At 41.5% G+C, this 15109-nt stretch overlaps 1 protein-coding gene across 1 annotated transcript in view; it reads left to right on the top strand.

The window, feature by feature from the left end:
* The first annotated feature begins 6899 nt into the window (after positions 1-6899).
* Positions 6900-15109, top strand: part of CREB3L2 (cAMP responsive element binding protein 3 like 2) — a 112965-nt gene continuing 104755 nt past the window's right edge. The window contains exon 1 of the mRNA XM_081286321.1: positions 6900-7369. Coding sequence (XP_081142447.1) covers positions 7268-7369 — 102 coding nt within the window. The 5' untranslated portion in view covers positions 6900-7267. The remainder of the gene's footprint in view (positions 7370-15109) is intronic.

Here is a 15109-nt window from a genome sequence, read left to right as displayed (position 1 = left end):
TATAGTCAAAAAATAGAACTGATCAGCAAAACATTAACCTAGGTCTGTATGAGCTCAAAAAACAAAATAGAACTTCATGATGTGGGAAAGGGAAATAATAAAATAGATATTGAAAAAAGCATCCTCCTTCTGTCGAAGATGTAAGGGTAGCCAAACTGAAGTTCTGGATATCAGCTGTTATGGATTTGAGCCAAATCATCTTCTTTTCGGTCTGTAAAAATCGCTTTAGTTAATCTTTCTGGAATCCAAATCGGCTGCTGTTCTCCCTGTGGAAACACACAAACAGACCCCCGACTCCAGACAATTACTGGGTCAGGACCTTTCCATTGTCCTGTTAGAATATCTTTCCAAAGTACCTTGGGCTTATGTACATTTTTTGGACACATATGCCTTTCCGCAGCACTAAGTCCTGATGAATCCAAATTTAAAAAGTTTAGAGTAAAAAGGGTTATTTTAAGTTTATCTTTGGGGAATATATACCCCTTCCCAATTCCGTCTTTTTGCTTTAGTAAGTACATTTTAATAGTTTGATGAGCTCTTTCAACTATGCCTTGTCCCTGTGGATTGTATGGGATTCCTGTTATATGAGTAGTGCCAAATGATGAACAAAATTGTTTAAAAGAGGTAGAAGTATAACCAGGGGCATTATCTGTTTTTAACTGTTTTGGAATGCCCACAGTGGCAAAATTTTGTAAGCAATGAGCTATAACATCTTTAGTTTTTTCTCGGGCATGAAGGGAGCCCATCAAAAATCCAGAAGAAGTATCAACTGTAACATGCAAATATTTTAATTTTCCAAATTCTGGCAAGTGTGTGATGTCCATCTGCCAAATATGGTTAGGTATCAATCCTCTAGGATTGACTCCAAGATTAACTTGTGGTAAAAAGGTCACACAATTTTGACATTGTTTTATTATTTGTCTAGCTTGTTCCTTAGTTATTTTAAAACGCTTTTGTAAAGTATTAGCATTGACATGGAACTTTTTATGAAAATTTATAGCTTCTTCTAGTGTAGAGAAAATATGTATGTCATGTGTAGTTTTATCTGCTAAATCATTGCCCAAACTAAGGGCTCCAGGCAATCCTGTATGTGCCCTGATATGTCCTATAAAGAACGGATCTTTTCTGTCCCAGATTAGACTTTGTATAGTGGAAAGCAAAGAGAAAACAGTAGAGGAAGGGGAAATCCTACCAGCATCTTCAAGGGATACTATAGCATTAACTATATACTGACTATAGGAAAATAAATTAAATACAGAATTTTTAAACATCACAAAAGCTTGTAATACTGCATTAAGCTCTACCTTTTGAGCTGATTGTTTGGGTACTAAAAATGTAAAAGTTTGATCAGGTGTAACTATTGCTGCTGTACCGTTATTTGACCCATCAGTGAATATATTTGGAGCATTCATGATAGGTGTTTTTCTTGTCATTTTTGGAAAAATTACAGGATGCGATGACCAAAAAGACAATAAAGGATTAGATGGTAAGTGGTTATCAAATGAAACATTAGATTTGCACATGATTATTGCCCAAGTATTTAACTCATTAGCTAATTTATCATTTTGATTCATAGTATATGGAGTAATAATTTTATCGGGAGAAATTCCAAACACTCCCTTTGCTGCTTTTATTCCTTTGAGTATTAATTGTCCTACAGCCTCAGGATACCTAGTAAGAATAGTGTTAGGAGAATAAGATAATTGTATCCATAATAAGGGACCTTCTTGCCAAAATACTCCTGCAGGAATATTTTTTGTTGGTAGTACAATAAATAATAAAGGCAAACTTATATCAATTCTATCCAAATGCATATTTTCCATATATTTTTCAATGATTTTTAATGCCTTTCTTGCTTCAGGCGTTAACATTTGGGGTGAATTTGGATCTGATGGACCTTTTAGGATATCAAATAAAGGTCCCAACTCTCCTGTTGGTATACCTAGATAAGGCCTTATCCAATTTATGTCTCCTAATAACTTTTGAAAGTCGTTAAGTGATTTGAGTTGATCTACTCGTATTTGAATTTTTGGTGGACGGACCATGGTTGAGGATAATAGAACTCCTAAATAATTAATTGGAAAATTTAATTGTACTTTATCTATTGCTATCTCTAGATTATAATTTTTAAATAAGTTTGTAAGTGTGGCATAACATTCTAGCAATATGTTTTTAGCTTTGTGTGCTAATAATACATCATCCATATAGTGAAATATTTGTAATTCAGGATTTTGATTTCTAAGTGGCTGGATTACTTTGTTAACATAAATTTGACACATAGTTGGGCTGTTAGCCATCCCTTGAGGGAGTACTTTCCATTCATATCTCTGATCAGGACCTTCATGATTCAGTGCAGGGATAGTAAATGCAAAACGTGGACTATCCTCAGGATGAATTGGAATTGAAAAAAAACAATGTTTAATATCTACAACTAAAACATACCAAGTTTTTGGCAAAGCAGACAATTGAGGAATCTCCGATTGAGCAGGTCCCATAATAACCATCTCATTATTAATGGCTCTTAAATCTTGCAATAATCTCCATTTACCAGATTTCTTTTTGATGACAAAAATGGGCGTATTATGGGGAGATACAGAAGGTTGCATATGTCCTTCCACTAATTGTTGTTTGACCAGGTCATAGGCTGCTTGTATCTTTTCTTTAGTCAGGGCCACTGAGGAACCCATACTGGTCTTTCTGATTTCCATGTAATTTTTATTGTCTCAGTGGCCCTTTCTGAAAATCCAACCCATGTCTGTCGTTCCTTGATCTATTTGTATTGGTGCTGCTATACCTTGTTCTTGTTTTTCTAATCTTTTTCCTTTCCTAAAACCTTGTCTAGCCATAATAGTGGGTGAATTTTGATTGATGTTATTTGTTAATGTCAAACCTAATTGATCTAGGACATCTCGTCCCCATAAATTTACGGGAAGATGATCCAATACATATGGCTATATAGTTCCCTCACATCCTTCAGGATCCTTCCAATCTAATACCATTGCACTTCTATGGGGATTAGTCACCACTCCTAGGCCTCGAAGTGTTTGAGTGGCTTGTTGTAATGGCCAATGTTTTGGCCATTCTTGATGAGAGATGATGCTAAGGTCTGTACCTGTATCCAGTAGCCCATTAAATTCATGTCCTTGAATATTTAGTTTTAGCTTGGAGCGAGAATCTAAATTTAAAGAAAGCATAGCCCAATCTACACCTGTGGAGCCTAATCCCCTGGAATCTCTTTCTACAGTACGACTGGAAAATTTATCATATAGGCTGGGTATTATTAGTAACTGTGCTATTCTATCTCCTGGTGAAATTACTGGTATACCCCTTGGAGAACTGGCTATAATTTTTATTTCACCTTCATAATCGGGATCAATTACCCCAGGACTTATCATAAGTCCTTTTAGAGTAGAAAAACTGCTTCCCAATAATAAGCCTACTGTTCCTTGGGGAAGAGGCCCTTTTACCCCTGTGGGAATGATTTGAACTCCCATCTCTGGAGTTAGTACTGCTCTGGCAGAGGTGCAGATGTCCAATTCTGCGCTTCCTCTGGTTTGTCTAGTGAGGGATCTAATGGATAATGTGTCCTGGGCACTACCCTGATGGTGTTGCTGGGTTCCTCCAGTGCCCCGTATAATTGTGGTCATGGGCCCTGGAGCATTGGGCCCCCCTGTCTGTTTTTTGGCAATGGAGCCCGATGCCTTTCTCCATGATATCGTGGGTACAGGGCATGCTAATCTTTGAGGTCCTGTCTCAGGATCCCATCTCTCAACTACGGGGGTTGGGGGCCTCCCAGCATATAGAGGTGGAGCTGTTGGTTGGACACTTATGCCCTCTGGTGATAGAAAGGTGTTAGTAGCAGTCTACTGTTGTAACTTTTCCCCTGATGGCTTTTTCTGCTCTAAACTTTCTTCATCTGTCTAACTAGCTGGAGAGACCTTCTCTTTTACTTGAATTTTTTCCTCTGTCTGACTAGCTCCAGAGACCTTCTCTTTTACTTGAATTTTTTCCTCTGTCTGACTAGCTCGAGAGACCTTCTCTTTTACTTGAATTTTTTCCTCTGTCTGACTAGCTTGAGAGACCTTCTCTTTTACTTGAATCTTTTCCTCTGACTAACTTGAGAGACCTTCTCTTTTACTTGAATCAATATGTCTTCTCCTTCCTCTACCTTTGTCTGAACTGAAGGCTTTGGACTAAGCAAACAATATACCAACATCCACAATGGCATTGTGCCAACTGGCAGAGTTCCTGGGCTTTCCTTTTCTATTCTTTTTAAATCTTCACCATGATGTTTCCATTGTGATATATTTAACAACTCCTCCTTAAAAAGCCATGGGCTACATTTTTGTATTGTATCAACGTATGCCCTGACTGTTCTTGATTTTACTGAGATGCCTCCTTCCTCTAACAATTTACTTAACACTCTTTCAGTTTGTTTTTTACTAATTTCTGATCCCATATTTCTACTATAATACAACTCAACAAGATAACACCAAACAAAACCGAGACAGAATGAAATAAAAAGGGGACAATAAAAAATCATTATAGCCTTTCTATCCTCCTGACATGTGCATCCGTCCTTTCTCCCTATCTGTTCCTCAGATGTAAATAGTTTTTCCTCAGATGTGAGCGGTTTTTCTTCCGTCTCACTCATCTCCAGGGACAGGCAACTTAAAACAAAAGTGAAGCAAAACAAAAGAGGAATCTTAAAATGGCTACCCATCCTCTTGCCCTGCCCTCAGGGGTGAGCAGTTTACCTTATCACTTACCCTCAGTCGCTCCCCGTGCGAGCCACCAAATGCCGCAGTCTGGCTGGGCACAATTCAGGAGCCACTTGTCAAAAGAAATGAACTTTACTTTTAGAACCACACACGCCAAACAAAACAGCTCCTCAGGAAAAACCCTCAGAGCCCAACTGCCACCACCGGCTTCCCACAAGCCTCTCTCACCACCACAAGCCTCTCCACCTCCCACAATCCTCCTGCTCTTGAGGCTGATTGGCTGGGTCGTGTGGGCGGAGCCAAAAAAGTCCCCCAATGAGTAGCTCCCTGGTCTGAAAGGGCGGAAACAGCCCAATGAGCATCACCACAGAGGAGCCAATCAGCTAGATGTTGCTGGGGCTGCTGTGAGCCAATCATCAGCTGGCAGTCTGAAAGTTTTCTGGGGCCCCTTTGGCTGTGGCTCTCAACAGAAGTCTCTAGGTCTAGCTCACACTCAAGTGGGGTGCTTATGCACCGCTGCTGATTCCAGGACTTGGGATCACTGGAAGCCATCTGAGAAGCTGCCTGCCACAAGGGGCATAACCAGGATCAGACTTTGTCAAAAAAGAAATGTCTGGCAGATAAAACACCTGCATAAAGAGAATGTATGTTTCTAATTTCACTTGTTCATGTTGAACACTACGTTAAAAACGCAGGTCTTTAAAAGTTGAAAAGGTGATCTATGAAAAAGACATGGTGAAGGAAGCTAAGAGGTTGGAAAAGAAAAAAAACGAGGACCCAAGAGAAAACAATTATATAAGGAAGGTCTGTGCCCATAAACTACACCTTTTATTTAAATATTTGAATGATTTCAAAAGACTCCAAGAGATAGTACCAGAAAAATAGAGTAGATAAACTGTTGCTTAAAGACAACATAAAATTCTAAGACATTTGACTGTCTCCACCCACCAATAAATATTTGTAAAGGGGACAAAGCAATACCTTATGTCTGAATGTACTATTGCAAGAAACACCTACCAAGAAACACTATTGCAAGACTCCTTTATATTTAAGATGGGCAAATTATATTTTCAAGGACTGTTTCTTTAAAAGGAGGAATCAAAAGGAGGAAGAAAAATCACAATGCTGGGGGTAATTTCTTTAGGAAAAACCATCTCTAATCTAGACAGGTGGGGTGATCTGGCTCCTATCCATCTGTCAGGTCTTTCTTCCCCCACTGACAGCTAGGTGCACCTACTCCTCCCTAAATTAATTTCATTCAGATGCTACTCAAATGTCACTCCACCCAGAAAGACTTCCCTGACCAACATCTGAAATAACATCCACTTACCCCACCCTCTTACCCTGTTTTAATTTTTCTTTATAACAAGTATCATATTCCGAAATTATAATATGCCTTCATTTCTTTAGCTTTTTATTAATCTGACTCCACCGGGAGTAAAGCTTGAAGAACTTTAGCTCACAGCTGTGGGATCTGGAAAAACAGTCACTGACTCTTATCAATGTTGAGTGAAAGCAAAAACAGTGAAGCTCATAAAAAAGAAAAAAAATCTGATAAACAGTAACAGAGAATGGGACAAAATGTGAAGAACAATGACAGTTTGGTAGAAATGTACCAATACAATCTTTGCTTAAGGGAATATTTATATTTGTGCGTAATGATTTTTTAAAAAAATCCCTACTCAAATGTATTTGCAACATTTTGGACAGCACTTAAGTCTGCCCCATTTTTCTAATTCTGTCGCGCAGCAACTCTCATCTCTCAGTGAGATGGCTAATTTCTGGGGATCCTCAGGAAGGGGACAGGGTTCGGCCCCCCTTTTTTATAAAAATGTATTCTTGTCGCTATTTGACTGGCTGTGCCTCCCTGATTCCTCTCTGTTATTGGTCCGTCTCCCTGTCCATCACTTCCGGATCCAAGCACTCTATTGGTCCGCTATTGCAGACCGCAGGCAGCTGGCTCCGCTCAGGCAGGAGGAGTTCCCCGGTGACGTCAAGGGCGCTCCCCGCCCACATTCCAAGGCATGGGCGGAGACTTCTCATGGCTCTGCCTTTGTGGGCGGTATAAGGCGGAGAGAAAGACTTCTGATTGGGCCCAGCGATGAGCCGAACATCCTATTGGTCCCTGGCCTGGAAGGAGGTGGGGTCGCAGCTGGATCCTGGAGCTAAGCTGAGAACCCCGGGGGACTCTGAAAGTTTGTGTCTGGAGCGGTAGTGGGAAGTGGGCTTACTGCGAAGGGATTTTCTTGGGAAGTGAGCTGACTTCATTTTGAATGCACATCCCACTTTAACCCCTGCAGCCTCCGGTCCGAGCCGTGGACGGCTGGCGTCCTCTGGGGATTCTCGGATCTCAGAGAGCACTGGACGGGAGCCCGGGGCGGTTCTCTCTCAGGCAGGGAAGCAGACGTTTTCCTGTCTAAGAACACAAACGACTCGTAGACGCGCACACGCACCACACGCGAGAAAGGAATCTCGCTGCTTCCAGGCGGCTCCGCCCGGTCCCCTCCTGCCCTCAGCATCCTCGGCCCAGCGCGGACCCGACCACCATGGAGGTGCTGGAGAGCGGGGAGCAGAGCGTACTGCAGTGGGACCGCAAGCTGAGCGAGCTGTCAGAGCCCGGGGAGACCGAGGCCCTCATGTACCACACGGTGAGGACTCGCGGCGGGGGCAGGGTGGCTTTTCAAGGGGGAGGTGATGTTATCAGAGGAACAGCTGGAGACCTGCGAAGTGGGAAAACAATGTCTGGGAAAGGGCATGGCCAGAATAAAGAAGTCTGGAGAGAGGAGTAGTTTTTCTGTTCTTACAGCTAAAGGTGCACACAGGGCCCTTTAAAACTCTTCTAAGAATAATGACACTTTGTATTCCGTTAGCTATCTGTACTTTTCTCCTGCGGCCTTTTCATATCCGTAATACTATTTCCTATTGCTAACGATACTGTGGGAGGAGGGGGATGTGTTTTGAGAATAACATGCCACCGCCTAGTTTGCTATTGATTTTTGTGGGAAGGTTTTTTTTTTTTTTAAAACGGGACAAGCTAAAGTAGCATTTTCTTTCCATCTGTCTCATATTCTCCCTTCCTCCCTCCCTCCCTCTCATCCTTTGTTTGCATTTTAAAAAGTACACGTGTGCACATGTATGTGTTGGAAACCAGCCTCCTCTCCATTAGGAGGAAGGCTGCTTGCTTTATTTGGCTTTTTAGACTGTACTGCCAAGAAATCTGCTTCCTCCCTCTTTAGAGGAAAGATCAGTATGGAAAATCTGAGGCAGTTACATATTTCAGAAGGACTTTGAGGAAGGTGGGATAGTTCACCTTCCCTGTATGCCTCAGAGACTAAGCTGTCACAGAGCAAGCACGTTTCTTTTAATGTTTCAATTTCAACTTTTTTGATATTAAATTTGCAAATTGGAATTTTGTTTCTGATAGCCAGCACTGATCATATGCCTTTGTTGGAGATATCTTTATCTCTTTGTTTCTTTTGTAGACATGTAGAAGTTTGTAATGAGAGAGGGAAAGCAGACACTAATGAGAAAAGGAGAGACTTGGCTGCTTTCCCTCTACGGTTCTTTTAATGGGGTCAGTGCCACAATATTTGAAACTTTTGTAAAATGGCCTGCAGGCTCCACCTCTTTGGCCTTTGGCTCTGACTGACTTTATTTTGGGAAAAGGGTTGAGGGCCTCCCTGCTGATTCCCACCAAAGTGGTTGAGGTAGCTGAGAAGGGCTTGTTTTAAAAACCCAGAATGTAGGGCTGAGAGGGAGTGGTAGTTCATGCTGGGGCAAAAGCCAGATGTTCAGTGTGATCTGGGCTTTGCTCATTGAGCCTGTCCCAAGGAGACCATGTGGGCTGTATTTGGAATGGAGCTCAGATGTGTTTCCTGACCTCCATAAAGAACTTGGATTTTGGCCCTCAACTATCTTCTGAGTCTTGGGTGCTCCAGATGTTCATACTGACATGAGCTACATTTTAACCATGTATGGAATGGAAGCTATTCTCTTTTGTTCTCCTACATACTGTTCTATTACCAGGAAAATGTCTCATCTAGCTGCTATAATGCACAGATTTGGGGTTGTTTTTTAGCTGGTGGGACCCTGTGGCTTGCATTGTGAGATCACAGGTCAGGGTTTGAGATGGTGCCTGTGACTGTGGCGTTAACTTCAGGACCAGACAAACAGCTTGGACTGACTCTAATGTCTTTCTGCACAGTTTCGGGGGTAGACAGCTTACATTCCTTTTGATATGAATAGCTCAGGTTTTCTCTGTCATGGTGGTAAAGCAGTAATGTGGGATGATTTTTCTACTAATCCTTTTTAAAATGACTCTTTACGTTCTCTACTTAGATAAGTGTCTCCCTTCTGAACAGCTCACACATGAAATGCTGCTCATTGCTGCAAGTGATTGCAACTAGCTGTGCATACATGAGTCAGTGTTGAAAGAGGCATTGGATTTAGTAGCATAGACCATTGGATTACAGTCGTTTGAACTAAGAGATATTTGGTAGAGATTTGAAAGTATATAACGTTCCCATTTGTTTCTTGAACTCTTTTTGGGTATCCAGTTATTATTGCCATTTATCTGTAACATGGGGTGACCTGACCTCCAGCTGAATCTACATGTGGAAAAATGATGGCCTGATGTGATTACGTGTGTATTCACAGGTATATTTATTCTTTAAATTAATATTTATTGAATATCTTATATGTGCCAGACACTATTCTAAGCACCTGGGATACATCAGTGAACAAAAGCAGACAAAAATCCTGACCTTGAGTAGCTTACATTCTAGTATGTGTGTGTGTGCATGTGCGTGTGTGCATATGTGGGTGTGCACATGTGTGTGCATGCTCATATGTGCAAACTTAAGAAAGAATAAATAATAAATGATAAACAGAGAAGCAAAAAAGTATGTTAAACAATATAAGTGCTATGGAAAAAGTAAAAGTAGAACAGGATAATGGGGATAGAGAGTTCAAGAGAGAGGAATGGCAAAACATGGTATGGAAATAAGTTAGCATAATGAGCCTTTTGCACAAAGATTTGAGACAGGTAAGAGTGTTGTCTTGACAGGATGAAAAACCAGGCAAAGGCCAGAAGGTGAAAGCACATCTGGTATGAGCTGATAGCAACATCCTCTAATGTTTTAGATTTCCCCATTTTGGTGAGTTCTTTTCCTTGAAAATACAGGTTACTTCTAAGACACCAGTGCCTGTTTTGGCAATGACCCAGCGAAACTTTCCAAATTCAGTGGATTGGGCCTGGTACAGGGAGAGGAGAGCCTGCAGTGAGCAGACAGGTGTAAGCTGGGAAAGTGTTCAGAGGTGGTGATGGCCACCATCTGTGGAGTGCCACTCTCCTTAGAGGGAGGGATGCCTGCACACACCTGCTCACTCTCCAGCCCCCCAGGTCTCCACTCTTGGTTGGATGCTCTGATTTATTTTGCCATCTTGAAATTCTGACTCAGTTTTGAACAGGGGATCCACGTTTTCATTTTGCGCTGATTCCCTAAATTATGTTGCTGGTCCTGCTAAAAGACATTATGTTTAGTGCTTTATGTCATTTATCCCTCTCCATGACTCAATGAGAGAACCATCTTTATTCTCATTTTACATATAAGAAAACCAAGGTTTAATGAGTTTAAGCAACTTGGCTCAGGCCCCACAGCTAATCAGTGACACAACCAGGATTCAAAACCAGGTTTCCCTGCCTCCAAAGCCCAAGTTCTTGCCCATCATGCTGTAGGAATGAGGAATCCTGACCTAAAGATAAGTATCTGAATAAGAGATTGGGAGAGAATGACTGGGATACACAAACTGCTGAGCTTGAAAGCAGCTAATGTTTAACCAGGGCTGACGATGGCAGCCACCAAACCTTAGTATGATCCCTCTCACTGTTCTAAAGAGGGATTTGGTTACCACATACATGATTGCTAAAGCTCTGTTTTAGCAAACCTGTCACATACCTGATTTCAAAAATGTTCAAGTCGCCCAAGGCTGGGATTATAACGTTTCTCAGGTGCCTTCTGTGAGCCATCAAGAGCAATGTTTTTCTCATTTGGTTAGTTATGAAGTCTTTTGGTTCACAAGGACAAAGGCTTAGAGGAAACAGATTGAAAGTCTACAAAATAACAAAGCACACGAATGGGGTAAAAATGGACTTGCTCACCAGACCCTGAATTTCTAAAGCTGGGCTACTTCTTAAAGCTTAAAGAAGTTCTCAGGGCTGGAGTAGCTTGGTGATAGGGCATGTGCTTAGCAACCTGGAGGCCCGGGTTCAGTCTCTAGCAACACACACACACACACACACACACACACACACACACACAGAGCAGGTTCAGAAAAGAGATTTGAAAACGAGGAGCATCTTAAGATTTGATATCATTGTGAGATACCTTGCCTCTTTTTCCAAGGATGTTGGGAATTTTTAACATTCATGTTGTGTTCCTGTAAGATCTGTGCAAATTTCATTTCTGGGAATTCTCTGTGGACCTTTGCAGTTTAAAAAGCAATATAATCTGTACATTTTATCTGTGTGTATATAATTTTTATATTTATTTTTTGGTTGTAGTTGGACACAATACCTTTATTTAATTAATTTATTTATATGTGGTGCTGAGGATCGAACCCAGGGCCTCTCATGCGCTAGGTGAGTGCTCCACCGCTGAGCCACAACCCCAGCCCCATTATCTGTATATATTATATATGCACAGACTATGTCTGGAAGGATGCTCAAGAAGTGGATAACTGATTGTTTTTGGGAAGGTGATTTGGGGAACTGGAGGTCAGGAGAGGGAGGGAGGGAGGAGGCTCAGCTATACATTATGCCCTTTGATACTGTTCAATCTTGATCTCCCAGATGTGTTTAGAAAGTGAAGAAATTATAATTTACAGGCTGAAACTGGACTAGAGAGAATTTTAATCTGACTCTCCTTGGGGGAAAAGGGACTTTAGTGCTGTATTAAAATTCAATGCTACTCAAGTTTCTGGAGCCCTTGGATAGAGAGTAGGGGAAGTGGGAATGCTTGATAGAAAGAGGCCCTCTGGGTGGTAGTTGACAGGGGGATACATTGTGTTGGATAAATCTCATTAACTTGATGTTTTAGTCAGCTTTTTGCTGCTGTGACCAAAAGACCTGACAAGAATGATGAGAGGAGGAAAACTTTATTTTGAGGCTCACAGTTTCAGAGGTCTGAGTCCATAGAAGGCTGGCTCCATTCCTTGGGGCTCAAGGTGAGGCAGAACATCCTGATGGATGGGTATGGCAGAGGAAAGCAAGTCAGGACATGGACACCAAGAAGCAGAGAGAGCAAGAAAGACTTCACTTGCCAGATACAAAATATATACCCTAAAGGCGCGTCCCCAATGACCCACCTCCTCCAGCCACACCCCACCTGCCTATAGTTAACACTATACATTAATCCCTATCAGAGGATTAAATCAGTGACTGGGTTAAGGCTCTCATAACCCACTCATTTCTCTAAATTTTCTTGCATTATTGCACACATGAGCATTTAGAGGATACCTCATATGTAAACCATAACACTTGGCAACTTTCTTTTTTATATTCCTATTTAAGCATCAGGAAAATAAAGATTTTATCATTTTTTTGTAATGATTATATCACATACTTCTTGAAAAGTATGTAATAGAAAATACTGAGTCTTTGCAAAGATAACAACAGAAGTTCTGCTTGTTTTAAATGCAAAACATATTAAAGCCAGTTATTTGTGAAATTATTTGGTGGTTAGGCTACTCACGTTTTATAGTTGGCCAGTTTGTAAAGTGAAAGGTCTGAACCCAGACAGTAGTAGGTAGTGAATGTTCAACCTGCTGCTGGTGTCCATGTGGAAAGCATCCAGCTCCCTCATTGTGCACTGGTTGCTGAGAAGAAGTTGGCTGATATCACAGGCTGGGTTGTTTCCTCTTCCTGCCACTGGGCACAGAGACTGATATGGTTCCAATGGGATATTGAAGTTTTGGGTTTCTGATCCAGCTTGAGCTCATCTCCTACTATTGACTCCTGGCCAAATTCTTAAGGGGACCCAGAATCTTAAGGGGATCTGAGTACTGCTTGGCTCAGAATGCTATCACTTCTGGTCACCTGTCCTCTACCAGCTGAATAGGCATAGAATTCTAGCAGGATACAAAATTGTGAAGTGAGTATAATCTGTCTTCAAGGCCCTCTTTGAGCCTTTCTATACCTTTGCCTCTTTCCTTCTCTTCTTAGGTCATAAGGGATTATTGGAAAGTGTTCTCTTTTTAGTCCTCTCTTTTCTAATTTTATGTACAGGAACAATTTGATAGAATTAAGCTAAAATTTTAAATGTTAGTAAGGCTAAATGTATTACCCCTAAATGGACATTTACATTCAACTAGAATTACTTTGGGTCAAGAGGGTGAATCTCTAAGTGGAGAACTTAGGATAGTAGGCAGATGGTAGGGGAGGAATACTTGGGAAATGGGAGGTGAACTTCCCCATTGTTCCATACATGAACCCATAAGGCAGCCTTTGGTTCATATGTTGCTAATTTACCTACGTTTTAAAGGATTTCCATTGGCTCAGCAAAAAAATCTTTAACCCACTATTTTAGTATCTCTGAAATTGTTCTTGTGGTATTACTATTGGTTGAGGGAAGGTAGACATGGGCAAGACCCTGAAAGTTGAGTGGGAAGTATAGTTTTTGCATTTGCCCTCCTTCTCAAAAGGTCTCTGAGTTATAATGTTCTGTGGAAACAGCTCTGCTGTGCTATTGTTCTTGAAGGAGAAATGAAGCACTGCAACTTGATTAATAGTTGAATTAATCACAATGCTTGCTGCTGCAAGTATCCAAAAGCCATTTCAATTTGGCTTCTACAAGCAAATTATTATCTCTTAGTGCAAGAGGCCTGGGAACATAGCTTCCTTTTTTGATGATTCAGTAGCTCCTCTGTGTTCCCATGGACCTTGGCTCCATCCATCATGTTGGAGACATGATGGACATAGGAGCTGCAGATGTTGCATTCAGACGGTATGGAGAGGAAGAAATGTCATCCCTTCCTTATGTCCCTTTTTTAGAATGGAAGAGATTTTTCTTAGTAGTCCACCACCTGATTTTTCTTAGAGCTTTCTTGGTAAGGATTGGGCCACAAGATCATTTCTAAACCAATGTACAGAAAGAAGCATGGGATTTATATGATGGATTTAGATTAATCATTTAGAGATGAAAGAGATATCGGGAGCTGGCTTGACCCTTAGTGCAATAATCTGAGTTGACAGTTCTTTCCTTAGCCAAAAGGTGTATTTATTTAAAAAAGGTGTGCTTGTTTGCTCAGAAAGGTGGGCTGGCAACTAGAAAATGCTTTAAAATTCACAGTAATTTGCCCTGAGAGAAAATGAGCAAAACCATGATACTTGCAAAGTTCTGAGAACATTATTTAGCTGTGCCCCTAATGCCCAATGAAGGAAAACTAAGAGGCAGATTGGGCCTCTCTGGAGTGCATGCAAAGGCTGTTCATGGTGCGGGTGGGGGGTGCTATGTCCTGGCTCACTTAACTAGGACACATAGAATCAACTATATTATCTGGACTCCCAGCAGCAGGGTCATGCCAGGGCTGGAGGTATCTAGCTGAGCCTGTAATCTTGCTTGACATGTAAGACAAGAATGACTTGCTCTGTTCAAGATCCTCAGCGGGTGGAAAGCTGAATGCCGTCTTTCAAAGGAGCAACTTTTCCTGTTGCATATGGCTATTCAAATACTGATGCTGCTGCGTGTGAGTGTTTGCAGTTTGAACAGACTGCCACAGCCTGGTATGGCTCTAACCATCATGTTGGAGACATGATGGACATAGGAGCTGCAGATGTTGCATTCAGATGGTATGGACTGTCTTCTGACTCTCTTGGGACAAATGGCCCTAGTCTTTTGTCAGGCATTCGATATGGTTGAGGCCTATAACTGCAGGTCATTTGAAATATCCACATGTGATCCCATAAGTGAAGGGGTAATGTTTATGTTCCCTGCTCCTGCAAGATCAGAATTGAAAGGAAGTTATGATACTCCCCTTCTTTGAGCTTATTCCTTCTTCCTGCTCATCAGTTGCTTGCTGGCTCTACAAAATAAATTTCTATGTGACCTTGATTTTTCTCCCCTGCATTGAATTGTTTAGGACATATATAAGGAGCATAGAATGTTACAGGCCATTTTTCCTATGGAGAATCTGAAACTTGGAGCAGAAGAGATTTGCCCAGATGAAACAGAAGCTCCTTGAGGACAGGAGACATAGTTATGTCTTCTCTATGCCCCCAGGATGCTTAAGTCAAGAGCAGGGTGCGCAAAGTTACATAATAACTGCTTGTTCCTGACACAGTGGAGCAGGGCATCCTGGAGAATGGATAAGCCAAGTGGCCTGGGCCTCTT

This window comes from Spermophilus citellus, assembly GCF_964194105.1.
Source record: "Spermophilus citellus genome assembly, chromosome: 3".
Lineage (NCBI taxonomy): Eukaryota > Metazoa > Chordata > Mammalia > Rodentia > Sciuridae > Spermophilus > Spermophilus citellus.
This window is presented reverse-complemented; position numbering and strand designations above follow the sequence as displayed.